The following is a 21,195-nucleotide window of genomic DNA, read 5'->3' on the forward strand; positions in this document are numbered from 1 at the left end:
CAAGCTGTACAACAGTGGATACTTTGGGTCTTGCCACAGACATAGTGCAATCGATGCATACTTATGTACCATTTGGTGCAAATGGCCCTCATGTTTTCACACTGCTGCATTTCTTTTACAAGATTACATTTTTGCATGTTTTTGTATGTGGGGAAAATGCAATACTTCCCACAGACAGTTCATCTGTGGCTATTGTGGTTGCCATGATTACATTAGAGAGGCATGTTTAATATACTGAGAATGCCTGAGCATCATTGGCTATTATCTGTGACATCCTTTGAGAGACACAGACCGATTCCCCACTAGCCTTATGCTGCTCTCACTCTCCTCTTCTTTGAGGGGCTTCTGTCAGATTTCACGGTATTTGCCACAGGGCTGCAACTAGCTCCGGCTCTTTTGCACAGAAAACAAGATCCTCTAAAAACCACTTTCTGTTTGCTGCGCATAAAAGGCGAAGCAAGTTGCAGCCCCAGGGCAAATAGTGTGAAATCCGACGGAAGCCCTGCAGAGAAGAGGAGCGTGAGAGCGGCATAAGGCTAGTGGGGAATTGGTCATAACATGAACAACTGTTGTGATGTAATGGTTAGTGATGGGGGAGATTTGCATTCAGATCCCCAGCTGTGAAGCTCACTGGGTGACTTACAGTGCCATCCGAAGCAGAGTTATATTATTCCAAGTTAATGGACTTTTAGAAAGGTGGGGTGTGTTTAGAATTACACTGTTGGAACCATTCACTATCCAAATTAGTTCACAGAATGGTTATAGAGATTAAATAGATGAACCACCCCTCCCCTCTGCAATTATCCTGGAGCTTCTGCAACTAATGGTTGGATATAGATGCAGTTAAGCACATTTCATGACAAAGTGACCAATGTCCAATTCTTTGCAGGGTTTATTCCACCTCACCCATGTAACCACAGTGCTAGCGTTTTCATCAGTCCGAAGTAGGGCTTTTTTTTGGTAGAAAAAAAGCCCAGTAGGAACTCGTTTGCATATTAGGCCATACCCCCTGGCATCAGCATTGTTTCACGCAGGGCTTTTTTGTAGAAAAAGCCCAGCAGGAACTCATTTGCATATTAGGCCACACCCCCTGATGCCAAGCCAGACAAAACTGTGCATTCCTGCTCAAAAAAAGAGAAAAGCCCAGGTAGTTAGTTCAGATTTGCTATTCCTAATATCAGATCCCTGCAAGATTTCTTACTTCCCTGTTAATCACAATGATCCATAATAATAACTAAGGCAAACAAAGAGCCCTGGATTATGTATATGTTCGTTTGCCACCCCCCCCCCCCTGCTGTAGAAACTTACCTAGTGACTTAGGGCCAGACACATAGACTAAGTGTGACCTACCTCACTGATTTGTTGTGAGGATAAGATGGAAAGGAGAATATTGTAAGGTGCTTTGGTCCCCACTGTGGAAAAAGATGGGGTTTAAATGAAGTAAGTAAATAATAAATATAGCTGGAGATGGGAAGCAGACAAAAGGCAGGTTGATTAATGGCTGAGAAGAAAAGAATGAAGCGGGGGTAAAGGGGAGAGGATATGGGGGTTGTCAGGACAAGGGGCAGGAGGGTGGGAAGGAGAGATGAAAGCAGGAAAAGGATAGAGGCTGTGGGACTTTCAGGGAAGGGAAAGAGAAAAAGGCAAATGCAATTTTGGGCTGTATCAACAGAAGTATAGTGTCCAGATCACGTGATGTGATTGTATCACTTTACTCAGCTCTGGTAAGACCTCACCTAGAGTATTGTGTTCAGTTTTGTGCACCACATTTTAAGAAGGATATAGACAAGCTGGAACGGGTCCAGCAGAGGGCGATGAAGATGGTGAGGGGTCTGGAGACCAAGTCCTATGAGGAAAGGTTGAAGGAGCTGGGGATGTTTAGCCTGGAGAGGAGGCGGCTGAGGGGTGATATGATCACCATCTTCAAGTATTTGAAGGGCTTATAGAGGATGGTATGTGGAATTGTTTTCTGTGGCCCCAGAAGGTAGGACCAGAACCAATGTGTTGAAATTAAATCAAAAGAGTTCCCAGCTCAACATTAGGAAGAACTTCCTGACAGAGCAATTCCTCAGTGGAATAGGCTTCCTTGGGAGATGGTGGGCTCTTCTTCCTTGGAGGTTTTTAAACAGAGGCTAGATGGACATCTGACAGTGATGAAGATCCTGTGAATTTAGGGGGAGGTGTTTGTGAGTTTCCTGCATTGTGCAGGGGGTTGGACTAGATGACCCTGGAGATCCCTTCCAACTTTATGATTCTAAAACCATGGGGAAGAGGAAATGAGATGCTTCATGGAAGTCTTTGCAGGGTCCCACTTGTATCTATATACTATTAGCCACCTGTGGCTGCAATCTGCAGAAACTTAAGTTTACGGTTTGGGTCACACGGGTTTTTTTGTAGCAGGAACTCCTTTGCATATTAGGCCACACACCCCTGATGCAGCCAATCCTCCTGGAGTTTACAGCAGGCCCTGTACTAAAAGCCCTGTAAGCTCCTGGAGGATTTGCTACATCAGGGGTGTGTGGCCTAATATGCAAAAGAGTTCCTGCTACAAAAAAAGCCCTGGATTGTGGCCATATGGAAGTTAAGATCTTTCTGCACTCTGGCATGTGCAGAGAAATCTGAAATAAAAAAATAAAATAAAATAAAAAATAGTATAGGGGCACCTTCTTTTGTGGCTCATAGAATTGGACCCCCTAGTACAATCTTCTTGAAACTTGGGGGATATTTCGAGGAGAGTCGCCATATGCTATGCTGAAAATTTGGTGCCTCTACCTAAATAAACAGATGCCCCAGATACCCACAAAAAATTTTCCATTATACCCCATGGGAATCAGTCTGTATAGGGAATAATGAAGTGCCCAGCAGACATCTCCCCCCCACCCCACTTTCTGGTGGCCTTGAGGATGGGGGAGGGATTCCAAACCGAGGATCCCCTGCTCCCACCTGGGGATTGGCAGCCCTATAGAAGGGGGATGGGGGAAAGGAGCGAAATAGGAGGTAAATTGCTAAAGGGAATGGGAGAAAGGTGGAATAAGGGGGCAAGTTATCAGAGAAGGGGGTCGATTGACAGAGGAATGGGTGGCAAAAGATAAGGGGAACAGGAGAATGAAGATTTTTAGAGGATTTTTAAAGGAAAAGGAACAGGGAAGGAAGGGAGAGAGAGAAGGGATACATCCACTCCGCAAGTTTCTTGCAGGTCCCCGCTTGTCTTACATTTTAATAGTGAGGTCAGCCAATCTTTGGGTACTTAAACCTAGTGACTAAAGCTGTGAACGGGCAAGACGGATCTTTATACAAGCCTGAAAAGGGGTCCCACATTTGCAGGAATATAATGTGAAATCTTTTTAAAAATGCATCTAAAAAGACTCTCCTCCTCTGTCAGTTGTGCTGGTGGGAGGGGGGGAGGAAACCTAGCTAGGTCAAGCAGCAACAAAAGGCGGGAGCCTCAGTGGGCCCAGGAGGAGCTGTTCAGGGCAGTGATGGTGGAAGGGGATGAATGAAGCTACACTAGGCCTTGCATGGGTGGCGATGGTGACCAGGAACCGCAGCAGGCAGTGGCAGGTTAAAAGAAGGCTAAGAGTGGGAAGGTGCTCCTTCCCCCTCTCCCAAATATCGCAGGTCCCTCTTGTATTATAATAATAAGCAATGCTATTTCCAGCTTGAAGGAATAGAATCATTCAATAGAACTTGGAAAACCAGATTGTTTGGACCTTGATTTTTTTTAAAAAAGCACAAAATCTTAGAGAAAGCAGTAAATAGTATCCTTAAGTTGATATGTTTCATTATTCTAGGTCATCCTCGCTTTTTCAACCAGCTTTCTACAGGACTAGATATCATTGGCTTGGCTGGGGAATGGTTGACATCTACCGCTAATACAAACATGTAAGAACTCTCTTATTTTTTTTTCTCTTAGTCATTGCTCGTTAGGAGTCAATTTACTGCTATGAATTCACTCTCTTGCCTACTTAAATGATAGGTCTCTGATCTTCCAGTTGTATGCAGTAATACCAAGCAACAACAATTCCAATTTGAAGGTATTGTTTTATGAACAGATCTTTACAGTATAATTTTAAAATGGATCACTTTGAGGCTTACAGTCAAATCTTAAGTAGAGTTATAGCCTTCTAAGGCCAGTTGCTTCAATGGACTCAGAAAAGTGTCACTTTTCTTAGGGACTGAACATTCAGTCTGTGATTCTATATGTGAAGCATTATGTAAACATTGGTGATGACAATACTCAGTTCTTTAAGTGAGTTTTTAAAAGTATCCCTGGTGCCTCTCAAAATCTCAGGAGATATGACGTTGCAAACACAGTTGAAATACATTCAGGGTGCTTTCTTGGGGGAGGGAGGGTTGCTCTATTCACATCTTCTCTGGTTTCTGAACTCTGTATGTGTATACTCCGTGGGCTTTGCTGTGTGCTAGGGCTCTGATGCACACAAAGAACTCTCCCACAAGTAAGAACTTCCCCATTCACATCTGCATGCATATTTCTTTAAGGCAGCCCACAGTTGCAAGGCATTTGTATGTGTCTATCGCATGAGAATATAAAAGGCAAGCATTTGAACATGCTGAAATCTTTTGTGCCAGCATCAGTGGTAGAAATGAGTAAGGGCAATTCACACATGTGGTCTAGCATCTTCTTCAAGCTCTGCTGAATTCCCTGTATCTATGAGTTTTGGTGGTCTGAGCACCCCACAAGTTGAAAAAAGCTTAACGCGAATGAGCTAAACTTTTCCCATGGTTGCCACATGCAGAAAGAGCCCTGTGAATCGACCCTTGTATTTGGTAAAGGATGAAGGATTCCAGAGCCATTTTGTACAATGTGCACCAGCACCAGATGACAACATTTTGGGGAAATGCCTGTGTTCAATGGCTGTAATGGTTACTTAAAATCAGAAAGGGGCTCTCCAACCCTGAGCTACTCCTCTCTAAATTTAAAAATTAAAAAAAAGTCATGGAGTATACAAAGAAAGAATCTTGTAGATATGGTTAGCCTTACTTAGTTCACTCTCTTTGGAGAAGGGGGAGTTGAGATCTGCTCTCTGCAGCCTGAAGGGAAATTCAGCTTTGAGGAGTAAATAGATATGGTTACTAGTGTGTCTAGGCTGCAACTGCATTTAGGCGATGGCAGAGCAAGCAGGTGAGAAAATTAAAGGAATATGACCATGCTATTCCATGTATATAATACAGGGAGGCCCAGAGACTAATGTGTAAAGGGAGGAGAACCACCAGAGGACAATATCCACCAGAAATATTGATTTGTTTGTTTGACATCTCTGTTCTTCTTTTCTCCCCCAAAGGAACCCAAAGTAACTTATTGAACTTTTCCAAAACAGTATAATTTCAATAAACAAAGACATTCTGAGTGGGTCCTCATTTGCTGGCTTGGTCATCATAGGCCTCTACTGCAAATGAAGAGTGGCTCGCATTCTTATCTCTGGTCACACTCAGACTTAAATATCGGCAGGCAGAGGAGAAAACAAAGGGTGCTTTCACAGAGCAACTGTTTGCAAGTGGATTTTGCTGTTCTTACACATTAATAATCTGGTTGCAAAGTGCGTTATTTCGTGTGTGTGAATGCACCCAAAGTCAGCTCAGATCATATTCAGCTACTGAACTTTCCCCAACTTCCTCCCTTGCTGGTGAAATAGAAGACTGCCCCCAATATATCAGTACCGCAAATGGGAAGGAGGGAAACTACCATCAGTACACAGTTTAAGAAAGGGTCGTTTAAGTGCTCACCCACTTCCACTTCTGTTCATGGCTTTTTAGAATAGCCCATCCCACACATTTAGAATAAGAACTAATATGATTCAGTCTATTATAAAACCTATTACGGTTGGCATATACATGTGCGTATAAGTGTCTTCCTTACAGCTAAAGGGTTTGTGTCTGTGTGTCTTTGCAGCTGATGTGCAGCTCTTTCAGTCTATGATTCTGGTTCAGGTTCAGCAAGATCAGGACTGGATTTATGGATCTGATTTCAATTGCCTGTTATCATGCAAACCATTTGGAAGATATTTTCCAGTGGAACTGATTAAGTACCCTAAAATGGGAAAATATATATGATGTATTACCGTCAGAGTTTAAAACAACATAAAGTGAAATCAGATTCCAATCGGATTTACATTTGTCGCCAGTAGATGATTTCATAATTTATAATCTGCCATTATTGCAGAAAAGGTTATAGAGATGAGTTCAAGGTGATTGCTTTTAACCAAAAAACGACCACTCTTTCCCCCTCCTCCCCGAACCACCTGCAATGGGATGGAAAACAAGTGTGAGAAAATGCTTTAGGCAATTTTAAATTGCATATTGATTTGCATGTGTTCCAGAATGTGTGACACCACAGGAGTTAAAAATACTCATAAACTGTCAAAGGCAGGTTTTTATTCCAGAATGATATTAAATATATTGTTGGAATGTTGGGGAAAGAAGGTGTAATGTATAGTGTTGGAAAAGGGGAGGGACGGTGGCTCAGTGGTAGAGCATCTGCTTGGTAAGCAGAAGGTCCCAGGTTCAATCCCTGGCATCTCCAAAAAGGGTCCAGGCAAGTAGGCGTTAAAATCCTCAGCTTGAGACCTTGGAGAGCCACTGCCAGTCTGAGAAGACAATATTGACTTTGATGGACCAAGGGTCTGATTCAGTATAAGGCAGCTTCATATGTTCATATATGTTCAAAAGCGGATTCTCAGTGGCTAAGGTATAACAAGGTACAGTGTGGTTCACCTGCAAACTGAACAGGGAAAGTTCTGCCACTGGTACCAACCGCTGGTAATGCTTTGTTGAGCATGGAAGCTTATTAGTCATCACGTGCATTTCCATATAGGCTTGTCCAGTAATGCTTAGCAATGCAGCTTCATATCTGACGTGTTACAAACCACACTAGGGGAAAAGTTACATCGTCATCAGCCTTGGTCTAACTCAAGCTGTGATCACATACACTAAATACTGCACTTTCAGTCCACTTTTCAACTGGATTTTACTGTGTGAACTGGCAAAATCCAGTTGGAAAGTATATTGAAAGTGCATTATTTAGTGTGCATGATTGCTGCCTTAGATTCCCCTCCATCTTTTGACTTTGCTTTTTCTTCCCATCCAGAGCTGCTGTTCAATATTACAGCATGATTTTATTTTTAAAATCCCAGCAAGGTTATTGTACTCAAGAACACTGTCTGAGCTCAGGGAGTGACCCAAAGTTAAGTACTTTACATGCCATTGATTTCAATGGAAAAGGTAAGGAATGGTGCAGTCTTAAGCAGTTACACACTTCAGTGTCCATTGAAGTCAGTTGTTTTAGAAAGGTGTAACTTGGGATTGTAGTAGCACTGCATCATTCCCTCGCATTAAATCTGATGGGATCTAAAGGAGCTTAACTATACTTTGCTTCATTATTTTGTTCCTTAAATGTGTATTCTTTAAAAGCACTTAGGCTTGTCTTCCATACAGGGCCGGTGTGTGGGAGTAGGCAAAGTAGGCAGTCACCTAGGGCGCCACCTGGCCTAGGGGGCACCACTGGGTGCCCCCTCCATGACGCATGACTCTGTCTCCTGACCACTGTTCACCTTGTCCTCTCCCATCACCAAGCTGCCCTCAACAAAGCCAAGCCACCCCCCTCTCCCCAATATGTGACTTGGCCTCCCACCTCATCCTTTCCTGCCACCCTCCTTCCTAACATGCCCGGCAAGCACTTATTCTCACAATTTTTTTTATAACATCAATTAAAAAAAAATTAAAAATCAGTAAATTAAAAATGTGAAAAGTTTCAAGTTTGGCGCTCTTCAATTTCCCTATATTATTTAATAATGGGGGGGGGGGGGGCGCTAGTGGATGCTTCGCCTAGGGTGCCAGAAAGCCTAGCACCAGCACTGCTTCCATAGTAAGAACATAAGAGTCCTGCTGGGTCAGACCATGAATCCATCAAGTGCACAGGGCAGGTGTCCCCAGCGTGGTGTGAGTGCCATGGCACCCGCAGACATCTTTCCTGGTACCCACTGTGTGTTTTTAGATAATGGGCAGGGCCAGGTGGGGCTTTTGCCTAGCAAGACTTCTAATTGGCCATTGGAGATCTGATCGACTGTGCAGCAGCTGCAGCTATAGCTGCCCTATCCACCACAGCACAACGAACTTCACTGTGAAACTGAAGGTTAGCTCTTGCAGCTCATTTGTGGCTGGCTTCACCTCCTGCAGCAGCCCTTTGCAGGCAGCCATGTTATGGCTGTGCCCACCACACTGTCAGCAGTGCCGGTGCTAGGGTTTCTGGTGCCCTAGGAGAATCACCCACTAGCGCCCCCCCCCCCCCATTATTAAAAAATTTAGGGGAAATGAAGAGCGCCAAACTTGAAACTTTTCACATTTTTAATTTACTAATTTTTAATTTTAATTTTTTTTAAAAAAAATGTGCTATGTTATAAAAAAAATTGTGAGAATAAGTGCTTGCTGGCCACGCCAGGAAAGAGGGCGGTGAGACAGGATGAGGTGGGAGACATTGGGGAGAGGAGGGTGGCTTGGCTTTGTTGAGGGCAGCTTGGTGATGGGAGAAGACAAGGTGACAGTGGTCGGAGCCAGAGTAATGCATCTGGGAGGGGGCACCCAGTGGTGCCCCTTAAGCCAGGCGGTGCCCTAGGTGACTGCCTACTTTGCCTACTCCCACGCACCGGCCCTGACTGTTAAAAATCCAAAGGTACCCACAGGGTCAAAAAGATTAGGGATCATTGCCCTAGGGTTTCCAAGGCAAGAAATACTTAGGGATTGTTTGCCATTACCTGCCTCTTTGTGGTGACCCTGGACTTCCTTGGTGGTCTCCCATCTGACCAGGGCCAACCTTGCTTAGCTTGTAATATCTGATGAGATTGGCCTAGCCTGGGCTATCCAGGACAGGGCTTATACATTGCTACCAATATTTTTTTTAAAAAAAAAAACAGCAGAAAAGCCCAGGAGCATATGTATGTGTGTGCGGTGGTGGTGGTTTCCAGATGTGGCACAGGAGGGTAGAGAAATCTGTACCTTCCTCTCTGCACTTTCCCCAAATCTCATTCAGATATGATTTTTTAAAGAAGAGATCATACCAAAGCAGTTTTATGTAACTGCTGAGTACATCCAGGGAAAATGCAGAAAGTGGATGAAGGAGGAGGACTGATGATTGGAGAAGACCTCATAGTAGGATTGCCAACTTCCAGGTGGGGCCTGAGATCTCCTGGAATTACAACTGCTCTCCAGATTACAGAAATCTGTTCCTCTGGAGAAAATGGCTGCTTTGGAGGGTGGAGCCTATGGCATTGCATGCTGCTGAGATCCTTTCTGTCCCCAGATGATGCCCTCCCCAGGCTGCACCCCCAAATTTCCCAACCCAGACTTGGCAATCCTACCACAGAAGAACCACTGTAGTCTGAGAGGCAGGGTGGAGGAAGATCTTCACACAGATGGAGCCCAAACAATCTAAGGATGAAAACTGCAATATGCAGGGCTTTTTTTATTATTTATTTTTTTTTAGCAGGAACACAGTTCTGGCTGGCTTGGCATTGGGGGTGTGTGGCCTAATATGCAAATGAGTTCCTGCTGGGCTTTTTCTATGAAAAAAAGCCCTGGCAATATGAATCTGCTTGACTTGACCTTCCAGTCCTTCTGTCTCAAGTCAAACATGGTCAAAGGTTCAAGCTTTCCAGCACAGCATCACAAACAATACAGCCATCTAAGATCAATATCGCAGAGCTGAAAAGTAAGGCTGTCACGTGCTTAATGAAATCTTAGTTCATTGATCACACCAATTTCAAATGATTAAATCTGCTCAAATTAGAGTTGCTGACTCTGGACTGGAAAATACGTGGAAATTTAGGGAGGTGGGCCCTGGAGAAGGCATGGTTTGGGGAGCAGAGGGAACTCAGAATGCTATAATGCAGAGGTGGCCAACGGTAGCTGTCCAGATTTTTTTTTTTTGCCTACAACTCCCATCAGCCCCAGCCATTGGCCATGCTGGCTGGGGCTGATGGGAATTGTAGGCAAAAAAACCTCTGGAGAGCTACCGTTGGCCACCCCTGCTATAATACCATGCAGTCTACCTCCCAAAGCAGCCATATTCCCCAGGAGAACTGATTCCAATAGTCTAGATTCAGAGAGATCTCCGGGCCCCACTTAGAGACTGAAAACCCTAGCACAAATGTGTCTATGAAAAAAAGAATGCTCCTGAAGAAAAAAGTATGCTATGTTTTTAGATGGTGGGGCACAGCAGATGTTATCTTAAGATGCACACATACACAACACTGGGACAATCCCTTTTCTAAGATGCCATCAGCTCCCCATGCTGTTTGCAAATGCTTGTAAATTTAAAACAACAACAACAACCTGTGCCTACTTTATTAAAATAAATGTGCCCCAGTCAAAAAGTTTTTAATTCATCTAATTAAACATTGCAACTCTACTAAACAAAACTAGAACTATAGAAATCACAGGAGGCAGATATTTAGAAAATAGTACTTCAGAAAATCAATATTGAGAATCTCCTTAAAATAACAACATCGCTCTCGTTGGTCTTAGGGAGCCAATGTTCCACGCGGCATCACAATAGCAATGGAGAAATAATGGCCTTTACGGCCGGCCAGCAGCCTGGATCTGTCCTCCAAAGCAATTTATCTCCCACCCACCCCTTTAAATAAAGGAATATAGTTTAAAGTTTGCCATTGTTTTTCTTGCAAGGCTTTGGGATTTCAGAAAGAAAGATACTCCAAAGGAAGGAAGAAAATGAAACCAAGCATCATATCACTGTGGGATCATAGTAATGAACAGGCACAATTGAGTCAAAGTTATGCTTTTCCAAGTCCCACTGATTTTACTGGGAAAGTCAAGCACTTGCTGAAATCTTTCCTATTTAAATTAATCAGACTTCAAAAAGTTTCACTTCAGGGGGACTGTGCCCAGTATTAACCTTGGGTTTAGCCTGAGTCTGTGAAATTCAATAAGTGTCAAATGCAAAGTAAAAGTGGGAATGATAAATAACACATTGCTGGGATGCAAACTTGCCCCAAATGTCATGAATATTACACTTTTTAAAAAATTGGATTTATATCTGTGCGTGCCTCTAGCATTAAATTCCAACATGAATTTTTGTACCACTTTTTCAGTGTTCTAAAGCTGATTGTTGGAAAGGTGATGGAATAGGGCTGCCAACTTCTAGGTGGGAGCAGGCAAGATCTCATGGGATTACACCTGATCTCTAGACAACAGTGGTCAGTTCCCTTTAGAAATGGCCACTTTGGAAGGTGGACTCTGTGGCATTATACCTCACTGACATTCCTCCCTTCCCCAAACCCCAGACTCATCAGATTGCATTTGCCCAGGTATTTCCCAGCCCAGAACTGAAGTGGCAATCCTATGGTGGAAAGCTGTCTTAAACTGGCACGGACAAAATTAGAGTAGTGCTGAACCATTGATGCATGTGTTAGAAATATGTTTGCATCCTAAAAACTGTTCTTTTGTTGTAGAGCTCTGAACCAAAGGGCATATGAGTTGGTCAGCCTGGACTATTTCTGTTTATGGGGTGGTGACAGTAGTGGTGGTGGGTGGTGTGTGTGTGTCATGCCTGAGGACAATACCAAAAAGAAAAATCCCTGCATGTGGAAGATTGGCTTGTTGGGGAGATTAAATTAGAGCCTTTTCCCTGAAGCCTAGCTTGGAATGCAGGGAACTGTTCTGTATGGAAGAGTGTTCTGTCAGGTGGCGACCTGTGGTAAAGTCCATTTTATGTCACCTCCTGTTTGTGAAAATTTACTGCAGTTCCACAGAGTCTGTAAAATGGAGCTGTTCTGCCGGGCTTGGGTTGAGGCAGTGGGGCTGTGATCACAAACACTAAATAATGCACTTTCAATCCACTTTCAATGCACTTTCCAACTGGATTTTGCCAGTTCACACAGTAAAATCCAGTTGGAAAGTGCATTGAAAGCAGATTGAAAGTGCATTATTTACTATGTGTGATCGCAGCCTAAATGTCCAAACTCTCCATCTTTTGGCCTCCCCTGCCTCAGCTTAGCCTAGGGGTTAGTAAATCAGTCCTGGGACACTGCTACGAAGGCTTCTATCTCTGTGTTACCATGGTGGTAACTTTTACTGGGTTTTAGCACAGAATCTGAATTTTAAATGCCTAGATTTTAAAAAATCTTCTGTTTCCATCATATTATTCCGTGACCTCCTGTCAATTGCCCTGAGCTCACCCTGCAGGGAGGGCAGGATACAAATTGAAGAAAATAAATAAATAAAACTAGATTTGCTTGACCCAGTGGTTACTTTGGCTACCTAGTCTGCAGTTGGATCTTAGTTATGCGATAAGAAGTGACCTCTTTGTATTTTCTATGGAGGATACAGCATTTCTTTGCTGATTTGGATCTCTACAAGGTCCTGCATGGGTTTATGTTTCCTAATCCATTAGGAAGATTTCTGCAGCATTAGGAACTTTCCTATTAGTCAACGGAAAAGGGAAGATGAAATAGATTTTTCAGGGCATGCCTGTAAAATGTGTAATCCACCAAACTGAACACAGACTATCAGTTACAATTTACCAGGGGCTGCCTGTACCTTCTGTTTCTGCTGTGCGCTTGGTTTGCACAAATTACTGGGGGGGGGGGGGGGATACACTTGGCAGGACCAAACACATGGTGGTGTGAAGTCACAGACTGTGCAGGCTTGCTCTTGGGGCTAAGGTCACCCCATCAATAGGTTATAGCAGCCCTGCTCTCTCTTATAGTCTTTACCTCCCACTGCGAGATCAATCAGTTTCCAAGAGTCAATTTACAAATATGCAGATAAGTCATATGGTCAACATGTGTATGAGCTACTAGTTTCAAACCCTCCCCCCCCCCAAAAAAAAACCAGGCCTGATCATGGGTGTTTGAGAGCCAGTGTGGTGTCATGGTTAAGAGTGGAGGACTCTAATCTGGAGAACAAAGTTTGATTCCCCACTCATCTTCCACATGAAGCCAGCTGGGTGACCTTGGGTTAGTCACAGTTCTCTCAGAACTCTCTCAGCCCCACTTACCTCACAGGGTGTTTGTTGTGGGAAGAGGAAGAGAAGGTGATTGGAAGCTGCTTTGAAACTCCTTCAAGTACTGAAAAGTGGGATATAAAAACCAACTCTTCTTCTTGGGCATTTGGGCATACAGAGAGTCTTTGCTCACTGCTGGTCAACGCACACTAGCTTAAACCATAGACCATACTGACAAAGAATAGAGTTAGTCCACCTTGAAATATTTACAAAAATAGAAGCACATCTTACGTGACATATTTGTTTAGGTATATTTACCTTATTGTGAACAGATGAACTTCAAAACGAGATAACTTGCTACAGCTCCAAGCCCAGGAAAGAGAGAGAACAAGAGAAGTCCTATTTACAATAAAACAGAGGCCAAACAATGGCCAAAGAGACTTGGTATCTAGCTGATGAGAGGCTTTGGCCAACTGCCAAGTGCACTTGAGTGAATTCTCTTAACCCTTTCCCTCCCAAATCCTCCTGCACGCAGAGTTATAATATCCAACAAAACCTCCCAGAATTTCCCAACCACGTTGTGGCAACCCTATTATTGCACAGCAGAGCAACAAGAAACACCAAGACTGATTTCACACTCACCTTACGCCACTCTCACGTTCATCTTCTCAGCGCGGCTTCCTTCCGATTTCACACCATCTGCCTTGGAGCTGCAGCAAGCATCGGTGTTTTCACACAGCAAACAGAAACTGGTTTGCAGCGGTTTCTGTTTGCTGCACGAAAACGCTGACGCTTGCTGCAGCCTCAGAGCGGATATTGTGAAATCGGAAGGAAGCCGTGCTGAGAAGACGAACGTTGAAAGCGGCGTAAGGTGAGTGCGAATTCGGTCCTAGTTTTCCTAACTCAGTGGTTTATTTGTTAACACTGTAACTCACTAGAGCTGGCAGCCTAGTGGTGGGGTGGGAGATCTGGAATTCCAAGTGATCTCCAGACTACAGAAATCAGATCCCCTGGAGAAAATGGCTGCTTTGGAGAGTGGACTCGGTAGCAGTATACTCTGTTGAGGTCCATGCCCTCTGCACACTCCCCAAAGCCCCAGGAAGTTCCCAACCCAAAGTTGGCAACCTTAGCAGATAACTCGGCCTGAAAAAGGAAATGTAACAATCAGGGCTTTTTTGGTAGAAAAAGCCCAGCAGGAACTCATTTGCATATAAAGAAGACGAAGAAGATATTGGATTTATATCCCGCCCTCCACTCCGAAGAGTCTCAGAGCGGCTCACAATCTCCTTTCCCTTCCTCCCCCACAACAGACACCCTGTGAGGCGGGTGGGGCTGGAGAGGGCTCTCACAGCAGCTGCCCTTTCAAGGACAACCTCTGCCAGGGCTATGGCTGACCCAAGGCCATTCTAGCAGGTGTAAGTGGAGGAGTGGGGAATCAAACCCGGTTCTCCCAGATAAGAGTCCGCACACTTAACCACTACACCAAACTGGCTCTCCAGTTTGTAAAGCTACACCTCCTGACGCCAAGCCAGCCGGAACTGCATTCCTCTGCGTTCCTGCTCAAAAAAAAAAAAAAAGCCCTGGTGACAATACTTAACTAAAAGCTGTTTTCTTGTTTTCTGGGTCCAGGATTATCCTGGCCTGTTCATGAATATTTTGTGTAATCTCAGCACTCAGGTAACCAGCAGGTAAGCGAAGCTGTCTCCCTCCTGCTTCCTTGTTTGCATTGAGGCCTTCTGAGTTAGTGTCTTAAAGAGGCAGCGCACAAGACCTTTGGCCGATATTTGCTGCCAAAAACAGTGCAGGAGGGAAGGAAGGCTAAAGACCCTTCTCCTGCCACACCATGTTCTGAAGCCTATTTGGGCTCCCTACCTTTTTTTTTTAAAGGTATGTCTCTACTTAGGTCATATTGCACATCCTATGGATGCTTTGGTGGTAGAAAGCAGTGCCATCAAGTCTCTGCCAACTTATGGTGACCCCATATGGTTCTCAAGGCAAGAGACATCCAGATGTGGTTTGCCATTGCCTGCCTCTGCATGGCAATCCTGGAATTCCTTGCTGGTCCCCTGTCCAAGTACTAACCAAGGCCAGTCCTGCTTAGCTGCCAACATCTGATGAGATTGGGCAAGCCTGGGACATCCAGGTAGGATTGCCAGGACATTCTGAGATGCTGGCCACGGGGGGAGGATGTTCTGGGAGCTGGGAGCATTGCCTTCAACATGTTGACATCACCAGAAGGGATGTCACAAGCCGTGCCTACATCACCCAGAAGTGATGGAGACACATTGTGGGGGATGCTCTGGTTTTTGGGCAACTCTGCGGTAAAACTACCCTCAAACCATAGTGTGTTGGCCAAAAAACAGAGCATCACTTCCGGGTGACATAGGCCTATCACAGGACATTGCTGTTGAGGGGGATTTCCTCCTGCCTGCAAAGCCAGGGGATCCCCTACCCCCAACACAGGAATGGCAAGCCTTCCTCTAGGTCAGATGTGTTTTAATGGGGACTTAGCATAAAGTATCAGCAAAAAAAACAAAACCATACGGTCCGCACAGTAATAACCATCAGAAGACTTTCATAACATTCAACATGTTATATTGTAAATTTATAATATTTTCTAAAGTTGGTGGTAATACAACCAAAAATATTTTTTTTTACAACATAAGAAAAGATGCTTGCAGGCACCAGAATATTCACAATTTTCCATGGTTGCAAATGGGCTTTCTTACTCTGGCTCTTTGTTGATCACTTGCTCTGCATTGTAATGTGGCTGACCCCTGATGAAGAAGAAGAAGAAGAAGAAGAAGAAGAAGAAGAAGAAGAAGAAGAAGAAGAAGAAGAAGAAGAAGAAGATATTAGATTTATATCCCGCCCTCCACTCCGAAGAGTCTCAGAGCGGCTCACAATCTCCTTTCCCTCCCTCCCCCACAACAGACACCCTGTGAGGTAGATGAAGATATTGGATTTCTATCCCGCCCTCCACTCTGAAGAATCTCAGAGCGGCTCACAATCTCCTTTCCCTTCCTCCCCCACAACAACCCTGTGAGGTGGGTGGGGCTGGACTCTGGAGAGGGCTCTCCCAGCAGCTGCCCTCTCAAGGACAACCTCTGCCAGAGCTATGGCTGACCCAAGGCCATGCCAGCAGGTGCAAGTGGAGGAGTGGGGAATCAAACCCGGTTCTCCCAGATAAGAGTCCGCGCACTTAACCACTGCACCAAACTGGCTCTCCTGATCTGGGGTATGGTCTGAAGGCAGAAAATGCAACTATCTTGCTGCTGCTGGGTCTTAGCAGTGCCTGGAAGGCAGGATTCCTGAACCCTTTCCCCCATGTATGCCATCTCATGAAGAGAAAAAAAGAGCATGCCAGCAATGTAATAAATATCAATGTAGTTTAGGCCTGATGCTATTAAATGAGCATTCAGAAGGAGAACTGAGTGGACTATTGTTGTCCCAGTTCATTACCATGCACACTTCAGTGCCTTTTGAGAAATCACTACAACAGTTTCTTTAAAAATATCCCTGTGTGCATAGTGTCTTCTTTCAAGCTTGGGAGATATTCAGAAATTCATTACAGATACTCAAACTCCAATTCAAAGGGCACTGAAGCCAATGGCAGAACTCTGACTTCAGTGAGCCTTGGTGTGGGCTCTGAAATTAATGATTCAGACTGTAATTGTCTTTTCCTGAGACCCAATTGGCTGATGAATGGATCTGTACTGTTTAAAAACACCGTCACTGGAACACAGCTTTATTTCTTATATGCTACACCGGCAGAATTTAGTTGAATTATTTTGTCATCCACAAACTATGGAGGTTAGTATGGGATGGTTTGTGGATCACTTTCTTGTTCTTGCATTTCCAAACATTATATGCAGTTTTTAAAACCCAAATTCCAGTCTGTTTTTTGTGACTATCAGTGATGGCATTCCAAAGCTAGGAAATGTATTTGATCCAACAGAATGACGAAAAAGGGGAGGAAATAGTATCTAATAGTAAATTGTCTTTAAGGCATCACTCAGTATAATTCTAAACATAGTTGCTCCCAGAGCTTTTTTTGTAGCATAGAACTTCAAAGTTCCTTTGTAGCAAAGAAACTTCAAGAACCTAATGGAGAGAGAAATTGCTGAATTACAAATTATTATGAAACTTGGAACAAACACCTCCCCAGGACTGAACAGGGATATTGGTTTTTTATCTCATTACAAATGCTAAACCCACTCTCAGTGAGTATAGCTAAACACCCACAGTATTCCAATGTATTTCTCTTTTATAATAGTGTATGTATCAGAATAATCAAAGATTTCAGGTTTTCACGGCTGGCATCATCATTAGGGTTTGTACAATCTTTCGGGCTCAAGTGCAGTGTTATACTGGAGAAAGTTTTTCTTCCAGATGTTTCGTTCTCAGCTGCGGAGAACATCCTCAGTGGCGTTGCAGCCGGAGCAGGCGTTCTGACCTTCTTGGCTGCTGTGCATTGACTCACAGCAGCCAAGAAGGTCAGAACGCCTGCTCCGGCTGCAACGCCACTGAGGATGTTCTCCGCAGTTGAGAACGAAACGTCTGGAAGAAAAACTTTCTCCAGTAGAACACGGCACTTGAGCCCGAAAGATTCTACAAACCCTAATATCAGAATAATGTTTTATATTGACATACTCAAATAAGGGATATTGGCTATTTATCTCATTACATATACTTAACCCATTTTCATTTTATGTATTCTTGTTTTCTAATGGCTGAGTAGAATGATGTTTATAATGTATAGATTGATGTGGATAAGTAAAATAGGTGGACTACAACTAGGAAATACGTGTCCTTTTGTGATTTACCTAGATTTGCAGAAACACCAACTGGCGGGAAACTTTATTACCTTTTACGGCTATCCAGACCAAATGGCCAAGCCACACAGTTTTACCATCTGATCACAGTCAGTTTGCCCTCTTAATCAACAAACTGCATGTATTTCAGCCCACTATACCCAATCCCCTCGTCTGATGAAGTGTGCTTAGAGAGCACACAAAAGCTTATGTTCTGAATAAAACTTGGTTGGTCTTAAAGGTGCAAACTTGACTCCTGCTTTGTTTTTTGTAGCAGGAGCTCCTTTGCATATTAGGCTACACACCCCTGATGTAAGCCAATCCTCCAAGAGCTCACAGGGCTCTTATTACAGAGCCTACTGTAAGCTCTTGAAGGATTGGCTACATTAGGGGTGTGTGGCCTAATATGCAAATATGTGCCTGCTACAAAAAAAGCCCTGGTTACTCCCTTCTAAGCCCATTGACTTGGGTTTAGGTGTATTTCTACTTAAAATGGCACAGACTGTGTCAGAAATTCCTGCTGAGAGGGCAAGGGTCCTCAGTGCCAAGTGGCTTGGCCAGAATTTCTCTAGACTAAGTTGAAGCTCATAGCTTAAGAGCCTTCAAAAACCCTGGATTTTATGAGAGATTTGAATTTACTGCATTTTAAATGTATTTTTTTTTCTACAATGCTTTAGATAAATGGAGTCCAAATGAGACTAGAATGCAGCTCATAAGAACTTAAGAAGAGCCCTGCTGGACCAGACCAGTGGTCCATCTATTCCAGCATCTGGTCTCACACAGTGGCCAACCAGTGCTACTGGAGGGTCCACAACAGGCCATACAGGAAGTATCATCAGCCCAAGCAAGGAACTGTCTGTATCCTGTCTGATATCAGCTCATATGCATACAGGGCGAGGGAACCAACCATAGGCTGGAAGAAATTCTTCTAGCCTAAGGCGAGTCCTCCTAACTTTACGTGGCTCTTCCACTGGGAAAGCAATGCTTCAGACTTTGTTCAGTGGTTGTAGGATAACAGTATGATCCATGCCCCTATGTATAGCCACAGCATACCCCATGACAAGTAGTAGCAGTAGAAGTAGTAGATGACAACGACAATGACAATGATATTGGATTTGTATCCCACCCTTCACTCTGAATCTCAGAGTCTCAGAGGGGCTCACAATCTTCTTACCCTCCTCCCCCTCAACAAACACTCTGTGAGGTAGGTGGGGCTGAGAGAGCTCTCACAGAAGCTGCCCTTTCAAGGACAACCTCTGCCAGAGCTATGGCTGACCCAAGGCCATTCCAGCAGCTGCAAGTGGAGGAGTGGGGAATCAAACCCGGTTCTCCCAGATAAGAGTCTGCCCTTTCAAGGACAACCTCTGCCAGAGCTATGGCTGACCTAAGGCCATTCCAGAAGCTGCAAGTGGAGGAGTGGGGAATCAAACCTGGTTCTCCCAGATAAGAGTCTGCCCTTTCAAGGACAACCTCTGCCAGAGCTATGGCTGACCCAAGGCCATTCCAGCAGCTGCAAGTGGAGGAGTGGGGAATCAAACCCGGTTCTCCCAGATAAGAGTCTGCCCTTTCAAGGACAACCTCTGCCAGAGCTATGGCTGACCTAAGGCCATTCCAGAAGCTGCAAGTGGAGGAGTGGGGAATCAAACCTGGTTCTCCCAGATAAGAGTCTGCCCTTTCAAGGACAACCTCTGCCAGAGCTATGGCTGACCCAAGGCCATTCCAGCAGCTGCAAGTGAAGGAGTGGGGAATCAAACCCGGTTCTCCCAGATAAGAGTCTGCCCTTTCAAGGACAACCTCTGCCAGAGCTATGGCTGACCCAAGGCCATTCCAGCAGCTGCAAGTGAAGGAGTGGGGAATCAAACCCGGTTCTCCCAGATAAGAGTCTGCTCTTTCAAGGGCAACCTCTGCCAGAGCCATGTCTGACCCAAGGCCATTCCAGCAGGTGCAAGTGGAGGAGTGGGGAATCAAACCTGGTTCTCCCAGATAAGAGTCTGCACACTTAACCACTACACCAAACTGGCTCTCTAAGAGAGTTGTGAATCTATTTTTTATAACTCAGTGTACACATGCTTCAGAAAGCTACCTTGGCACTTACCTAGTAATTTATATTATACATGAAGCAGCTTTCAGGATATCAAGGGAAACCAAAGAGGCTTTTGAAGACATGGGGAGCACCTACTTGTCTTATGTAAGATTATTTTGCAGTTGCTGAGGTCCGGGCTTCTAGATAAGATTGAGCCTGAATGAAAATTTCCTGGGTTATCTATCTGGTTTGATGTATTGAGTGGTGGTGGTGGAAAGTGTTGTACAGCTGCAGCTGATTCATTGAGATCCCATAAGAGTTTTCAAGGCAAGAGGTATTCAGAGGTGGTTTACCATTACCTGCATCTATGTAGCAACCCTGGGCGAAATGCCAATAAAGGTTGTCTTGTCATTCATTCAACCCTGGGTTTCCTTGGTGGCCTCTCATCCAATTACTAAGAAGAAGAAGTCTGCAGACTTATATTGCCGAGGGAAGGTGGCTCAGTGGTAGAGCATCTGCTTGGTAAGCAGAAGGTCCCAGGTTCAATCCCCGGCATCTCCAACTAAAAGGGTCCAGGCAAATAGGTGTGAAAAAACCTTAGCTTGAGACCCTGGAGAGCCACTGCCAGTCTGAGTAGACAGTACTGACTTTGAGGGTCTGATTCAGTATTATGCAGCTTCATATGTTCATACCCTGCCCTTCTCTCTGAATCAGAGACTCAGAGTGGCTTACAATCTCCTTTATCTTCTTTCCCCATAATAGACACCCTGTGAGGTGGGTGGGGCTGAGAGGGCTCCCACAGTAGTTGCCCTTTCAAGGACAACCTCTGCCAGAGTTATGGCTAACCCAAGGCCATTCCAGCAGCTGCAAGTGGAGGAGTGGGGAATCAAATCCAGTTCTCCCAGATAAGAGTCCGCACCTTAACCATTACACCAAACTGGTTCTCACCAAACTGGCTAACTAGGGCTGACCCTGCTTATTGTCAAAGATCTGATGAGATCGGATTAGCCTGGCCTATCCAAGAAAGGGCATTCATTGAGTACGTGGAGTAATTTTATTATGTCTATGTACTACACTTCCATTCCATTCTATTTCCAACATGGTCCCCCCCCCCCCTACTATATGATGCTGAAGCTTCACAATGCATCTTTTAACAAAGGGACAGCTTCCCATGTGATATTGTTTATGCCAGCAGTTGTTCTGCCTTAGACTTTTCTTGATCTCCAAATGGAACAAAACTGACCCCATCACTTTGCATTGACATTTTTAGTGCACAAAAGACATAACGTGACACATTAGACTTATGCAGTGTTTCTGGCCTGCACTAGAATTGGATAAAGCAATGGACTGTTTTCTTGTTATCTGTAACTGGTAAATTAGGAAAT

At 44.4% G+C, this 21,195-nt stretch overlaps 1 protein-coding gene across 1 annotated transcript in view; it reads left to right on the forward strand.

The window, feature by feature from the left end:
* GAD1 (glutamate decarboxylase 1) overlaps positions 1–21,195 on the forward strand; it is a 79,358-nt gene that overhangs the window by 33,606 nt on the left and 24,557 nt on the right. Inside the window, exon 6 of the mRNA XM_060257285.1 lies at positions 3,792–3,882. Within this exon, the coding sequence (XP_060113268.1) occupies positions 3,792–3,882 (91 nt within the window). The remainder of the gene's footprint in view (positions 1–3,791; positions 3,883–21,195) is intronic.

This window comes from Heteronotia binoei, chromosome 16 (genome assembly GCF_032191835.1).
Source record: "Heteronotia binoei isolate CCM8104 ecotype False Entrance Well chromosome 16, APGP_CSIRO_Hbin_v1, whole genome shotgun sequence".
Classification (NCBI taxonomy): Eukaryota; Metazoa; Chordata; class Lepidosauria; order Squamata; family Gekkonidae; genus Heteronotia; species Heteronotia binoei.